Genomic DNA, 16,241 nt, shown 5'->3' on the forward strand with positions numbered 1-16,241 from the left:
ATATATCGCAGCCTGGGGCACTGCTTGAGGCAAGATGGGGTACCCCTTCCTACACAATTCTCTCTCTTCACTAACTCGGCTTATTACACCGAATTTTCTTCTTCTGTATGTTAGTGACATGTTTTCCTTGTATTTTCCTTTTTGGCACGATGAAATTCTTGCCCGAAACAAAGATAAACAAACGTAAAATGGAAGAGAATGTCAAGAGGTGAAACTCGAAGGCGTACTCTCTACAAAGACAATTTAATAAATCATGATTATTATGAATTTCATATTCCATTTTGGGTATTGAAAAACCAAAACTTTGTTATTTATCATAAATGAAGATCTCTTTGCTCAAAGATCGTAGCATAGTGTGCCGTGTGCTGTCAAGCAAGACGGGGGCGTTACTAAGCAACCCTCCCCTCTCTCTTCACTAACTACGCATATATTATGATATTCTGTAATAATACTTGAGCGATTTTTCTTCGTCTGTATGTTAGCGAGATGTTTTCCGTGTCTTTTCCTCATTGGCATGATGAAATTCTTGCCGAAACATACATAAACATACGTAAAAGCGGGCGAATGGCAGAGGTGAAATGGAACGTGTAGACTACTTGAAGTCTGTGATCGCACTAAATCAGGACTGGACTTGGTAGCTGAGCCTGAAGTCTCCTTCTCGACTCGGGGAATGTCTCCAGATGCCATTTCTCCCAATTTCTTTGACAATAATTATAAAAATTTACGATAATAGAAGAAATATTGCATTTTCTTGTACGGATCAATGTTTTAGGCTTATTGAGTTACGATAACTAATTACCCTGTAACTACGAATAAGAGGAATTTTGACAAAATATTTCGTATACGTATTCTCAATTGCCATATGAAGCTCCATGAATTTTTTCATGACTTTGCATTTTTCGCCCTATATCACCATATATAGGGGTTCCGGCCGGCCCCCTTAACCGTTTTGCTCACACCGCGATTAAAATACAATTATATATGAAATTTTGTTTTTGCGCTATCATATACCGCATTATTTATATATGATAAGATATTTTTTTTCATTTCTGATGGTTGCATACTAAACTTCAGGCAATGACAAAAAAAAAAAGGAACCAAAAAAGAACTCTTAATCTTAAAAACTAAGCGAGCTGTGATTTATCTAAAAAAAATATTTTTTCCACTTCGGCGCTCACTCCGAGACCCCCACGGCAGACGGGAGACGATTTTTATTATACCCCTTAGGCGTTTAAGGGTTAACTACTTTCTTTTCTTTGTTAACTACCTTATCAAGTTTCAATTAATGTATTTCTGTTAAGAATTAATGATCTTTTATACAAACCTATTAAGTTATAATCTTCTGTGTCCTCCTCCCTTCCCCTCACTTCTCCTGAGGGATTGGCACAAAAATAAGAACTACATAGATTATCGTAAGTATTGCTGTTTGTTATTGGCGACGAAGCGTAAACGAAATACATAAAAGCATTTTTTACCTTATATATTATCGTCATATCTTCATAATAAAAAGGCTATTCGTGGAGTAATTCCATATCAGTGAAATCAATTTTATCTATGCGAGGCCAGCCAGCTGACAAAATGTATGTACGTATATGAAAATCAAATTATGGTAGCATTCACAGCAAGATTATCTTTCGAAATTTTTATAGTACTATTCATGCTACGTAGTAATAATGTTTGGAATATACGTAACATTAATTTTCAATACAAAATATCATCGTTATTTTGGTAGTGAATAATAGTTTAGAATTATCATATATACACTGCATTGTTATGGGTTTGTGGCAGTGATAAAACAACCAAAATAATGTTCTCCTTTAAGTCGTCATATCTTCATAATAAAAAGGCTATTCATGGAGTAATTCCATATCAGTGAAATCAATTTTATCTATGCGAGGCCAGCCAGCTGACAAAATGTACGTACGTATATGAAAATCAAATTATGGTAGCGTTCACAGCAAGATTATCTTTCAAAATATTTATAGTACTATTCATGCTACGTAGTAATAATGTTTGGAATATATGTAACATTAATTTTCAATACAAAATATCATAGTTATTTTGGTAGTGAATAATAGTTTAGAATTATCATACATACACTGCATTGTTATGGGTTAGTGGCAGTGATAAGCGTTTAGGAAAAACATGACATAGAATCGACTTTGCGACTTCGTTCACTTTGATATTTTTAACGATACAATAACTATCATTTGTACTACTAAAACCATCTTCACATAAGTAATTTTTCGTAAGATATGTGTTGTTGCAAAAGCTAGCTTATACATAAAAGGCTTTTATAATTTAAGTCATCTTAGATATACATATGTACACAAACTCATTGTGGGGAAATTTACTACTGTTTCCTCGGATATTGAAATACTTTAGCATCATTCAAACACTTCAATAATATAATGCATAAATACTAGGCTATACATATTTACATCGTATACAAATACTACATACAGTTATATACACATACTTTTATATACAAAGTTAACAGTTATATACACATACTTTTATATACAAAGTTAATCATATGAGTAGTGATCAGACGACAGCTGTGCACTGGACTACGTACGTACTACTTGGAAGATAAAACAAACAAATTTTGTTGTTGTTAGTCGCCGGGATAGATTAACATTTTTCCAGAGATTAAAGAGCTGAATTTTGTTTTGAAGGTATGTCAACCGCGTTAGTAAATAGGTATCATCTTCTAAGGAAATTTTTTTTCTCTCTTCTTTTTGCGGAAGAATCTTCAAGCCATTTTGCATTCAAAGTAATGAGAAGGAATCATTCTATTCTTCATGAAATCAGTAAAATACTTACTAATAAAAACTAAAACTACGTACTGTATGCAAAACACATACATCATCGTTAGCTTCGTGTGTGTAAACGTTCATTCTAAGAAATTACAGAGTAGTATAACTAACACCTGAATGGTTGGTTGGTAGCCATGAAGATCTGTTATCCAATGACTGCCCTCTGCTTCTGTTCTATTTATAGACATATGCCATGGATGGCACTAGGTTTGAACGTTACCATGTTCGTGATTTTCTGACTGCTGACGGCAAAAATTACTCAATAATTTTCTTTATATAATTATTCCTTCGTGAAAACAATAATATAATATGATCATTTTAACTTTAACGTATAGTGGTATGAAAAATACCAGTGTGTCGTAGCGATGCGTCATCAATATAGTGGTATGAAAATACCACATGGTGTTGTAGCGCTACGTAATCACAAAGTACAAATCCTTTTCCCGGACCATCCTCAGAATTTTACGACTCTTCAACTTTAAGATCGATATGGTGAAATATATTATATAGTCATACTTATTGTTAAAATTCACAAGTTGAACTGCAAAACATTATTATATTTTGATTGTTATGTACATATATTTTTTTGTGTTTTACGGAATGTTTGTTTTGAAAATAATACCTATTAGTGAACATATGGTATTAATTGTCCCACTATTTTATTATAGGTGATCTTAATTATCTCACATTCATTTAACAGTATTATATTAATATTTATTTAAATAAACTGTAATTAATAAATAACAATAATGAAAAACATAAAGGGAAAAAATGTTTTTGCTGCAGTAGTGGTGTTTGTTTGATTATGCATCTGACCTCACATTTCCGAAATCTGAAAAATTCCAAAAACCGAAACATCGGAATGTGTGTACTGCACATTTTTTTAAACACGCACACAATGTCTACACATTTACTGATACCCGTTGGTGAAAGACTCAAATTACAGTACGTACGTATTTATTCCTGAGAGAGAGAGAGAGAGAGAGAGAGAGAGAGAGAGCGAGAGAGAGAGAGAGAGAGAGATGATTAAGGACTCCAAGGCGTGTTATTTTTACAATTATTTTATTATCTTGGGATTTTTTTTTTAATCTTGAGATTTTCAATTCAAGTCTCGAGATTAATAAGAAAATTACCGTAACTTGACTAGCATCAGCACACATCTGAATGACTCGGCCATTAGCAGGCTAAACCACCAACCTTATGTATGAACTGACGCTCTCGGAAAAGGAACTTGCATGATACATGAGATACATGACAAAACCACTGTTTATTGGTGAAAATTTGGGGGTCGCACGATATGGGAGATTGCACGTTATTCGAGTATATACGGTATGTGATTTTTTTTAGCCTTTTATGGAACAAAATCTAGCAAGAAATTGCCATTCCCAGTTGGCAACACTGGCCTACTCACGTTTGTCCAAGTTTTGTTTGTTGTTGTTTTGAAGTGTGGTGTGCGGCGCGTTCTTTAAATTGTACCCATATAAACGAGTTAATTATGTGGCATCCAAAAGCCCTGATTCTTTTACTCTTATGGGAAAGACGCCTAAAGGTCAGATGAAGGTTTTTACGTGGAATATATTAATGTGTTGTGACGAAGGGAAGAGATGTTTCGCTGCATACTGCTGGTAGCATTATCGTTATTATATTACTGGATTGCACTGCAAAATCGTCGCCATCTTTTATCAACAGATTGTTGGTGAGTACCCATATGATTTACATAATTTTGATAGTTCTCTTACCAGTCATCCTCTCTTTCCTTGTAAAAAAAAAAAGAGGCCCACCATGCGTATGTAGGCTTCTAGCTGTAATCCCTAGGCTAGTAGGCTACATATGTACAGTAGTACATATACTACATTTATTTTCTAAGGCTAATTTTGTACAATAACTTTAAAACTGTCTTGAATTTAGTTTTAGGTGATAGTTGAAAACATATTTGGTGTTTGAACTAAAGTAGGCAGTTATAAACATTGGAATAGTGGTCTTGGGTGGGTTAACTATTAAAGTAGGCAGTTTTAAGCAATTTTTGAGGGGGGTATCAGGATAACACGGGTATTTACTTATCACGGGGGGTTCTGGGCCCTATCCCCCGTGGATAACGAGGCCCCACTGTAATTCAATCTATCGCAAAGCCACTTGCAATATTATTAAGACAAAGTGTAGATACAGGCAAGATTTATGATGAGCACAAATTAGCATATATTACCCCTACTTTCAAAAGTGGATCAAGACTAGAGGCTAGTAATTATAGGCCTGTGAGTCTAACATCACATATTATGAAAGTGTATGAAAGGGTAATGAAGAAAAATATTATGAAACATTTAATAAAAAATAATTTGTTTAATATGGGAAAACATGGTTTCGTACCCGGAAAAAGTACACAAACCCAACTGTTAGTCCACCGTGAGAACATATTCAAAAATATGAAAAGCGGAAATGAAACAGATGTGGTTTATCTAGACTTTGCAAAAGCTTTTGACAAGGTAGACCATAATATATTAGCGAAGAAAATTAGAAAACACAACATCGTGGATAAAGTAGGAAGATGGTTAACAGAATTTTTACACAACAGAAAACAGATAGTTATTGCAAACGATGAGAAATCGGATGAGGCCAAGGTAATATCCGGTGTGCCACAAGGTACGGTGTTAGCTGCAATACTGTTTGTTATTATGATTGAAGACATAGACAGTAATGTTAAGGATTCGGTAGTGAGTAGTTTCGCTGATGACACAAGAATAAGTAGAGAAATTACTTGTGATGAAAATAGGAACGCTCTACAAAGAGACCTTAACAAAGTATATGATTGGGCAGAGGTAAATAGGATGGTATTTAACTCTGATAAATTTGAATCAATAAATTATGGAGACACAGAAGGATTGCTATATGCATATAGGGGACCTAATAATGAGACAATCACAAATAAGGAAGCAGTTAAAGACCTTGGTGTGATGATGAATAAGAACATGTTATGCAATGATCAAATAGCAATTCTATTGGTAAAATGTAAAGCAAAAATGGGAATGTTGTTACGGCACTTCAAAACAAGAAAACCTGAACACATGATTATGCTTTATAAAATGAATGTTCGTAGTCCACTTGAATATTGATATATGATATGGTACCCACACTATCAAAAGGATATTGCACAAATAGAGAGTGTACAAAGGTCCTTTACAGCTAGAATAGAAGAAGTTAAGGACCTTGACTACTGGGAAAGACTACAATCCTTAAAATTATATAGTCTAGAAAGGAGAAGAGAACGCTACATGATAATTCAGGCATGGAAACAGATAGAAGGAATAGCAGAAAACATCATGGAACTAAAAATATCAGAAAGATCAAGCAGAGGTAGATTAATAGTGCCCAAAACTATACCAGGAAAAATAAGGAAAGCACACAGGACATTAATCCACTACGCACCAGCATCGATAATGCAGCATCTATTCAATGCATTGCCGGCTCATCTGAGGAATATATCAGGAGTGAGCGTAGATGTGTTTAAGAATAAGCTTGACAAATATCTAAACTGCATCCCAGACCATCCAAGATTGGAAGATGCAAAATATACCGGAAGATGTACTAGCAACTCTCTGGTAGACATTAGAGGTGCCTCACACTGAGGGACCTGGGGCAACCCAAACAACATGTAAGGTCTGTAAGGTAAGGTAAGGTCTCTTGCCACACAAGATATGTGTCATAGTGGTAACTCCCTCCCTCTGTTTCGCTGGAAGCGTTATAAGTATTTTCTTTGAGAACAGATAGATACACTCTCTCTCTCTCTCTCTCTCTCTCTCTCTCTCTCTCTCTCTCTCTCTCTCTCTCTCTCTACCGAGATGAAAGAATTTTTATGGTACTAGTATGTAAAATGTTTATTGATATTTTCTGTTATTAATAATAGTTAAATAATAATAATAATGATAATAATAATAAAACTGTATAATTACAAAATTTGTATGTGGTAGTATTTAAAAAGATAAAAATGACCTTTCCATTTCACTTCTAAGGATAACTCCTCTCTCTTACTAAGAGGAGAGAATTTTTATGGTAGATGCATATGTTTATAAACATTATGATATATAATAATAATAATAATAATAATAATAATAATAATAATAATAATAATAACAATAAAAATAATAATAAACTGAAAAAGATGGCAGAAAAAAGGCCAAGAAGAAGAAAACAAGGGAGGAAAGGAACTCGACGAGAAATACAAAGTACAGGAGAGGGGACTAAACAACACAATAGAAGATGTAAAACAGAGGCTTAAGGCCAAAGCACATAAGATCCAATGGTACATGAACAGGAATAAGGGATACCAACAGAACAAACTATTCGGAACCAACCAGAAAAGACTATACAGCCAACTAAGAGGGGAAGACAACCACCAACAAATTCCTGAAGCCAAACCAAGTAAGAGACTCTGGGAAAACATATGGAGCAATCCGGTATCACACAAACAAACATGCAACATGGCTCCAGGAAGTCAAGGCTGAAGAAACAGGGAGAATAAAACTAAGATTCACTGACATCACGACAGACACAATCAGACACCAACTAAAGAAAATGCCCAACTGGAAAGCCCCAGGTCCCGATGAAGTCCATGGATACTGGCTCAAAAACTTCAAGGCCCTACACCCAACAGTAGCAGAAAAACTCCAGCATTGTATCACAAATCACCATGCGCCCAAATGGATGACCACAGGAAGAACATCCTTAGTCCAGAAAGACAAGAGTAAGGGAAATATAGCCAGTAACTACAGGCCTATCACCTGCCTACCAATAATGTGGAAGTTACTAACAGGTATCATCAGCGAAAGGCTATACAACTACCTAGAGGATACAAACACCATCCCCCACCAACAGAAATGCTGCAGAAGGAAGTGTGGGGGCACAAAAGACCAGCTCCTGATAGACAAAATGGTAATGAAGAACAGTAAGAGAAGGAAAACCAACCTATGCATGGCATGGATAGACTATAAGAAAGCCTTCGACATGGTACCACACACATGGCTAATAGAATGCCTGAAAATACATGGGGCAGAGGAAAACACAACCAGGTTCCTCAAAAATACAATGCGCAACTGGAATAAAATACTTACAAGCTCTGGAATAAGACTAGCAAAGGTTAATATCAGGAGAGGGATCTTCCAGGGCGACTCACTGTCCCCACTACTCTTTGTAGTAGCCATGATTCCCATGACAAAAGTAGTACAGAAGATGGATGCCGGGTACCAACTCAAGAAAAGAGGCAACAGAATCAACCATCTGAAGTTCATGGACGACATCAAGCTGTATGGTAAGAGCATCAAGGAAATAGATACCCTAATCCAGACTGTAAGGATAGTATCTGGGGACATCAGGATGGAGTTTGGAATAGAAAAATGTGCCTTAGTCAACATACAAAAAGGGCAAAGTAACAAGGACTGAAGGGATAGTTATCAGATGGGTACATCAAACACATAGATGAGATGGGATACAAATACCTGGGAATAATGGAAAGAGGGGATATAAAGCATCAAGAGATGAAGGACACGATCAGGAAAGAATATATGCAGACTCAAGGCGATACTCAAGTCAAAACTCAACGCCGGAAATATGATAAAAGCCATAAACACATGGGCAGTGCCAGTAATCAGATACAGCCCAGGAATAGTGGAATAGACGAAGGCAGAACTTCGCAGCATAGGCCAGAAAATAAGGAAACATATGACAATACACAAAGCACTACACCCAAGAGCAAATACAGACAGACTATACATAACATGAAAGGAAGGAAGGAGAGGACTACTAAGCATAGAGGACTGCGTCAACATCGAGAACAGAGCACTGGGGGAATATATGAAGACCAGTGAAGAGGAGTGGCTCAAGAGTGCATGGGAAGAAGGACTGATAAAAGTAGATGAAGACCCAGAAATAAACAGAGACAGGAGAAAGACAAGAAGAACAGGAATGGCATAACAAACCAATGCACGGACAGTACACGAGACAGACTAAAGAACTAGCCAGCGATGACACGTGGCAATGGCTACTGAGGGGAGAGCTCAAGAAGGAAACTGAAGTAATGATAACAGCGGCACAAGATCAGGCCCTAAGAACCAGATATGTCCAAAGAACGATAGATGGAAATAACATCCCTCCCGTATGTAGGAAGTACAATACAAAAAATGAAACCATAAACCACATAGCAAGCAAATGTCCGCCACTTGCACAGAACCAGTACAGAGAGAGGCATGATTCAGTAGCAAAAGCCCTCCACTGGAGCCTGTGCAAGAAACACCAGCTACCTTGCAGTAATAAGTGGTACGAACACCAACCTGAAGGAGTGATAGAAAACCATCAGGCAAAGATCCTCTGGGACTATGGTATCAGAAAAGATAGGGTATTACATGCAAATAAACCAGACGAGACGTTGATTAACAAAGTCAAGAAGAAAGTATCACTCATTGATGTCGCAATACCATGGGACACCAGAGTTGAAGAGAAAGATAGGAAAAAAATGGATAAGTATCAAGATCTGTAAATAGAAATAAGAAGGATATGGGATATGCCAGTGGAAATTGTACCCATAATCATAGGAACACTAGGCACGATCCCAAGATCCCTGAAAAGGAATCTGGAAAAGCTAGAGGCTGAAGTAGTTCCAGGACTCATGCAGAGGAATGTGATCCTAGAAACGGCGCACATAGTAAGAAAAGTGATGGACTCCTAAGGAGGCAGGATGCAACCCAGAACCCCACACTATAAATACCACCCAGTTGATTTAGAGGACTGTGAAAAAAAAAAAAATAAAAAAAAAAATAAAAAATAAAATCAAAATTCTTCCTTTCGTCTTCTACTGTATCAGTTTCCCTATCTTCTCATAACTCCAGTGATGCTCAGAGCTGGGAAGCTGTCAAAATGTCAAGTAACGGTGCCATACAATGGTCAACGAATTTAATGGTTTTTATGCAATCTCTCTCTCTCTCACTGAGATGAGGTCATTGTTATGATACATGTATGTAATAAGTTTATTATTAATATTTTCCAATAATAATACTATAATATGTAAAATAAAAATACTATAACTGTAATTGTGAGTATCTTAAAAACAACAATCTTTCCATTTCACTCTTTTAAATACTGTACAGACGACTCTCCCTCTCTCTCTCTCTCTCTCACCAAAAGAATTGATATACAGACAAGCATAACTGTTCCGTCCTCTCTCTCTCTTCTCTGGAAAAGATATATGTATTATCTCTCTCTCTCCATCTCTCTCGTTCTCTCCTCTCTCATTCTCTCTCTCTCTCTCTCTCTCTCTCGTCTCTCTCTCTCTCTCTGTGTGTGTGTGTGTGTGTGTTACTGGCTGTTTATATATTTCTAATGGTAAAATGTTTAAGATGACTTTGAAATGATATTAATAATACCAATTCAATGGAATATTTGATGTAGGATGATACTTTAAGTATACATCTGGCATTTGAACTTTCAAGATAGGCAGATATAGGCATAAATAGAAGGGAGTTCTAACTATTCGCGGGGGTGCCTGGTACACATCCCCCACAAGTACGGGGGGAACACTGTACAGGCAAGATTTATGAAGAGCACAAATTAGCATATATTAACCCTACTTTCAAAAGTGGATCAAGACTAGAGGCAAGTAATTATAGGCCTGTGAGTCTAACATCACATACTATGAAAGGGTAATGAAGAAAAATATTATGAAACATTTAATAAAAAATAATTTGTTTAATATAGGACAACATGGTTTTGTACCCGGAAAAAGTACACAAACCCAACTGTTAGTTCAGTGTGAGAACATATACAAAAATATGAAAAACGGAAATGAAACAGATGTGGTTTAGCTAGACTTTGCAAAAGCTTTCGACAAGTTAGGTCATAATATGTCAGCGAAGAAAATTAGAAAACATAATATAGTGGACAAAGTAGGAAGATGGTTAAAAGAATTTTTACACAACAGAAAACAAATGGTTATTGCAAACGATGAGAAATCGGATGAAGCTAAGGTAATTTCCGGTGTGCCACAAGGTACGGTGTTAGCTGCATTACTGTTTGTTATTATGATTGCAGACATAGACAGTAATGTTAAGGACTCAGTAGTGAGTAGTTTCGCCGATGACACAAGAATAAGTAGAGAAATTACTTGTGATGAAGATAGGAACGCGCTAAAGAGACCTTAACAAAGTATATGATTGGGCAGAGGTAAACAGGATGGTATTTAACTCTGATAAATTTGAATCAATAAATTATGGAGATAGAAAAGAAAAGCTATATGCATATAGGGGATCAAATAATGAGACTATCACAAATAAGGAAGCAGTTAAAGACCTTGGTGTGATGTTGAATAGGAACATGTTATGCAATGATCAAATAGCAATTCTATTGGTAAAATGTAAAGCAAAAATGGGAATGTTATTACGGCACTTCAAAACAAGAAAACCTGAACACATGATTATGCTTTATAAAATGAATGTTCGTAGTCCACTTGAATATTGATATATGATATGGTACCCACACTATCAAAAGGATATTGCACAAATAGAGTGTACAAAGGTTCTTTACAGCTAGAATAGAAGAAGTTAAGGATCTTGACTACTGGGAAAGACTACAATTTTTAAAATTATACAGCCTAGAAAGGAGAAGAGAATGCTACATGATAATTCAGGTATGGAAACAGATAGAATGAATTGCCGAAAACATCATGGAACTAAAAATATCAGAAAGAGCAAGCAGAGGTAGATTAATAGTGCCCAAAACTATACCAGGAAAAATAAGGAAAGCACACAGGACATTAATCCACTACGCACGAGCATCGACAATGCTGCGTCTATTCAATGCGTTGCCGGCTCATGAGGAATATATCAGGAGTGAGCGTAGATGTGTTTAAGAATAAGCTCGACAAATTTCTAAGCTGCATCCCAGACCATCCAAGATTGGAAGATGCAAAATATACCGGAAGATGTACAAGCAACTCTCTGGTAGACATTAGAGGTGCCTCACACTGAGGGACCTGGGGCAACCCGAACAAGATGTAAGGTCTGTAAGGTGTAAGGTAAGGCAGTGTACCTACTTCCATTTTCCATAAGTTAAGTCTAATTATTGGGTTTGTGTATAAACTTTCAAATAATTTCTCCAAAGACCCAATATAATTTCCTGCTCTTGTATCTCCAACTCCACATCAAAATATGGAAGATTAGATTTTTAGATCTTTTAACTAGTCTCATTTAATCAAATACAACTTCAATAACTATGAATACTGTGCACTTTAAAGAACACTTAAGTTTCCCCATTAAATTTAACACATAATCAACCTTGCAATATGTAAATGGATTGCTGAAATATGTACAAGAGGAAACACTGTTTAAAAAGAATTTGTAATTGAAAACAAAACATGAATACCTGTCAATTTGTTTTCCAAAGACCGTCATTTTCATTTTGAGATAACGAATGTCTGATTCCTGGCCACTTTGACTAACATTTGCCAATTCTTGCTTGTAATCCTTGACCTCCTGTTGTAACTCGGCTCTTATTTTCCTGTTAAATCAACAAAAATTTATCCAAACTTAATATATTCTCTATTAATGAGTAAGAATGGAAAAGAACTCATCAACATTCATTCAACAATTTCCCTCTCTTATTTAAAAGTAAATACCAGTTAATATATTGTTAGGTATACAGTGTAGAAGTAAGGGGCACAACATTGCTATAACATATTTGTATATTTGTGAAATGTGTTCTCTCCAATCTTCTACCTTGTGCATTTTCTCTCAAATTCCTTGTTGTCTAGCTACTTATGTATGTTTTTTCCACACACTTCTCTTAGCTTTCTTACTGTTTTCTGCATCTTTCCTTGATAGTGACTGCCAAGGGTTTTTGGGGACTGTTATCTAGGACTGCCGTTTCTTGGGGGTCATCATCTTTATGATATTTACAATCATTTATGTTTTTAAGGTATCCCCCAACAGGCTTGTACTAAACACATCTCAAATGTGGACACAAAGTACGTATAAACAGCTTGAAACCTTTGGGGGTCATTATCTAGGAATGTGGACACACATACACAGCTTGAAACCCTTGGGGTCACTATCTAGAAAAGATAATTCTTTCTTACAGATTCTCCCTTATCTACTTTTACTATATCCAAATGGTTTTTACCTCATGCCTTTATATGTACAGTATTCCTAAAAATTATGGGTTTTTTATTTCTAGTATTTCATCAGTTCATCTAAAATCTATCTAGCCTTGGCAATAAATGAAATCATTGTCTGCTAATATTATTTCCATCTCTTTAAACCAAGAAAAACCTAACAGCTTTTGACTTTTCCCACAACAGATTCTTCCCTAAGCCTACATTATGTGTTTTGCATAAGAAAAACAAGCAATTTCTAATTATTAAAATACCTACGATGACGTAGGACACAAGACTTGGAGTCACTGGTTTAAATAATTTCATCAAGTTGGGCCAAATAACAATTAATATTTGAACCTATTAACCCTCTTACGCTGAAGCAGTATGATAAAAATTGTCTCCCGTATGCCGGGCCGGTCTGGGAGTGAGTGCGGAAGCAGAAAAATTAATTTTTTTAAAAAAATCACAGCGCACTTAGTTTTCAAGATTAAGAGTTCATTTTTGGCTCCTTTTTTTGTCATTGCCTGAAGTTGAGTATGCAACCATCAGAAATGAAAAAAATATCATTTTCATATATAAATAATGCGATATATGATAGCACACACACACACACACACAAAAAGTCATAAAATTGTATTCAAATCGCGCTGAGCAGAAAACGGTTAAAGCTAACAAGTTACTTTTTTTGATGTTGTATTGTACACTAAATTTTGATCATTTTGATATATAACACATTGTAAAACGATCATAGCAACACAGAAAAAATATCACGAAATGATGCATGAATTCGTAACACGCAGACGTAAAAAAATGTTTTTCAAAAATTCACCGTAAATCTAAATATTGTTCTAGAGACTCCCTATTTGTATCAAAATGAAGACAAATGATTGAATATTACGATACTGTAAGAGTTTTAGCTTAGAATTGCAGTTTTCGACCATTTCGGACGAGTTAAAGTTGACAAATGTCAAAATTTTTATATATATTTTTTTTATATGCAAATATTTCGAAAATGAGAAAAGCTATAACCTTCAAATATTTTTTGTTGTATTCTACATAAAATTGCACACATTTTCATATATGAAACTCTATAAAACACCTAATATGAAAAGGAGCAAATATTAGGAGAATGCGACGTACGCATTTTGGAGATCTGTGGCCGCGAATCGGCGCGCAGAGGGAAGGAAAAAGTTTTTTTCAAAAATTCACCATAAATCTAAATATTGTTCTAGAGGCTTCGAATTTGTTTTAAAAGTGAAGATAAATGACTGAATATTACTAGACTATAAGAGTCTTAGCTTACAATTGCGTTTTTTGACCATTTCGATCGAGTCAAAGTTGACCAAACGTAGTTTTTTCCTATTTATCATGATTTATATGCAAATATTTCGAGAATGAGAAAAGCTATAACCTTCAAATATTTTTTGTTGTATTCTGCATGAAATTGCGCACATTTTCATATATGAAACTCTATAAAACGCCTAATATGAAAAGGAGAAAATATTAGGAGAATGTGACATACGCAATTCAGAGATTTGCGGCCGCGAATCAGCGCGCGGAGGGAAGGAAATTTTTTTTTTTTCAAAAATTCATCATAAATCTAAATATTGTGCTAGAGACTTCCAATTTGTTTCAAAATAAAGATAAATGACTGAATATTACTAGACTGTAAGAGTTTTAGCTTACAATTACGTTTTTTGACCATTTAGGTAGAGTCAAAGTTGACCAAACGTGGTTTTATCTATTTATCGTGATTTATATGCAAATATTTCGAAAATGAGAAAAGCTACAACCTTCAAATATTTTTGTTTTGTTTTCTGTATGAAATTGCGCACATTTTCATATTAAAACTCTATAACACGCCTAATATGAAAAGGAGCAAATACTAGGAGAATGCGACGTATGCTTTTAGAAGATTTGTGGCCGAGAATCGGCGCGCGGAGGGAAGGAAAAATGTTTCAAAAATTCACCATAAATCTAAATATTGTTCTAGAGACTTCGAATTTGTTTTAAAGTGAAGATAAATGACTGAATATTACTAGACTGTAAGAGTTTTAGCTTACAATTGCGTTTTTCGACCATTTTGGTCGAGTCAAAGTTAACCGAACGTAGTTTTTTTCCTATTTATCGTGATTTATATGCAAATATTTCAAAAATCAGAAAAGCTACAACCTTCAAACATTTTTTTTGTATTCTGCATGTAATTGTGCACATTTTCATATATGAAACTCTATAAAACGCCTAATATGAAAAGGAGCAAATATTAGGAGAATGGGACGTACGCATTTCGGAGATTTGCGGCCGAGAATCGGCGAGCGGAGGGAAGGAAAAAGTTTTTTTTTTTCAAAAATTCACCATAAATCTAAATATTGTTCTATAGACGTCGCATTTGTTTTAAAGTGAAGATAAATGACTGAATATTACTAGACTGTTATGTATTTTGCTTACCCAAAAATACCAATACAGAGAGTCAGTCCTTGGGTTACGCCGGTCTTGACTTACGCTGTTTCGTGGTTACGAACCCGCCCCCATAAAAATAAAAAAAATAATATGCGTCGTTCCGTCTTACGCGGTTCAGCGTCGTAAGCGACGTAAACAAACGCGAACTAGTTTCGGGCGCACGGCGGAAGAATACGCTTTGTGGGGGAGAGGACGGCGTCGCTTCCCTATAGTCATTCCTCGCCCATACGCCATTTTGGTTGTTTACACTGCCTCTCTCTCCCTCGCGTTGTATAGTCTTTGTAACTTTTTGCCCTTTGTTATGGCTCCTAAGCACAAGGCGGACTCTTCTGATGGTAGTGCATCGAAGAAAAGAAAGGCCATCACCATGGAAGTTAAAGTGGACATTATAAAGCGATCTGAGAAAGAGGAAACGCCAACAAACATTGGCCGGTCACTTGGCCTTAGTCGTTCGACTGTTGCTACCATTATCAAAGATAAAGAGCGCATCGTTGAACATGCGAAAGGATCTGCTCCTATGAAAGCGCCAGTGATAACCAAGCAGCGTAGTGGTCTTAATCATTGAAATGGAAAGGTTATTGGTGCTTTGGTTGGAAGACCAAAATCAACGGCACATCCCAGTAAGCCTTATGGTGATTCAGGAGAAGGCGAAAAGATTGTTTGAAGCGTTGAAAAAAGAAAAGGGGGAGGGAAGTGAAAGTGAAGAGTTTGTGGCTAGTAGGGGTTGGTTTATGCAATTTAACCTTAAAAGTGCAAGGTGAAGCTGCTAGTGGGGATGAGAAAGAAGCAAGTGAATTTCCTAAAGCATTGTCTGAGATAATTAAGGAGGGGAG

The 16,241-nt window shown here is 35.8% G+C and overlaps 1 protein-coding gene across 6 annotated transcripts in view; it reads right to left on the reverse strand.

Annotated features, from left to right (window-relative positions):
* LOC135201753 (E3 ubiquitin-protein ligase TTC3-like) overlaps positions 1-16,241 on the reverse strand; it is a 202,299-nt gene that overhangs the window by 83,827 nt on the left and 102,231 nt on the right. For 5 of the 6 annotated variants that reach the window (XM_064230981.1, XM_064230980.1, XM_064230979.1 and 2 more), the window contains one exon: positions 12,219-12,353. The exons of the other annotated variant lie outside the window; for it this stretch is intronic. In XM_064230981.1, coding sequence (XP_064087051.1) covers positions 12,219-12,353 — 135 coding nt within the window. The remainder of the gene's footprint in view (positions 1-12,218; positions 12,354-16,241) is intronic. 6 annotated transcript variants of the gene reach the window in all.

Source organism: Macrobrachium nipponense, chromosome 28, assembly GCF_015104395.2.
Source record: "Macrobrachium nipponense isolate FS-2020 chromosome 28, ASM1510439v2, whole genome shotgun sequence".
Classification (NCBI taxonomy): Eukaryota; Metazoa; Arthropoda; class Malacostraca; order Decapoda; family Palaemonidae; genus Macrobrachium; species Macrobrachium nipponense.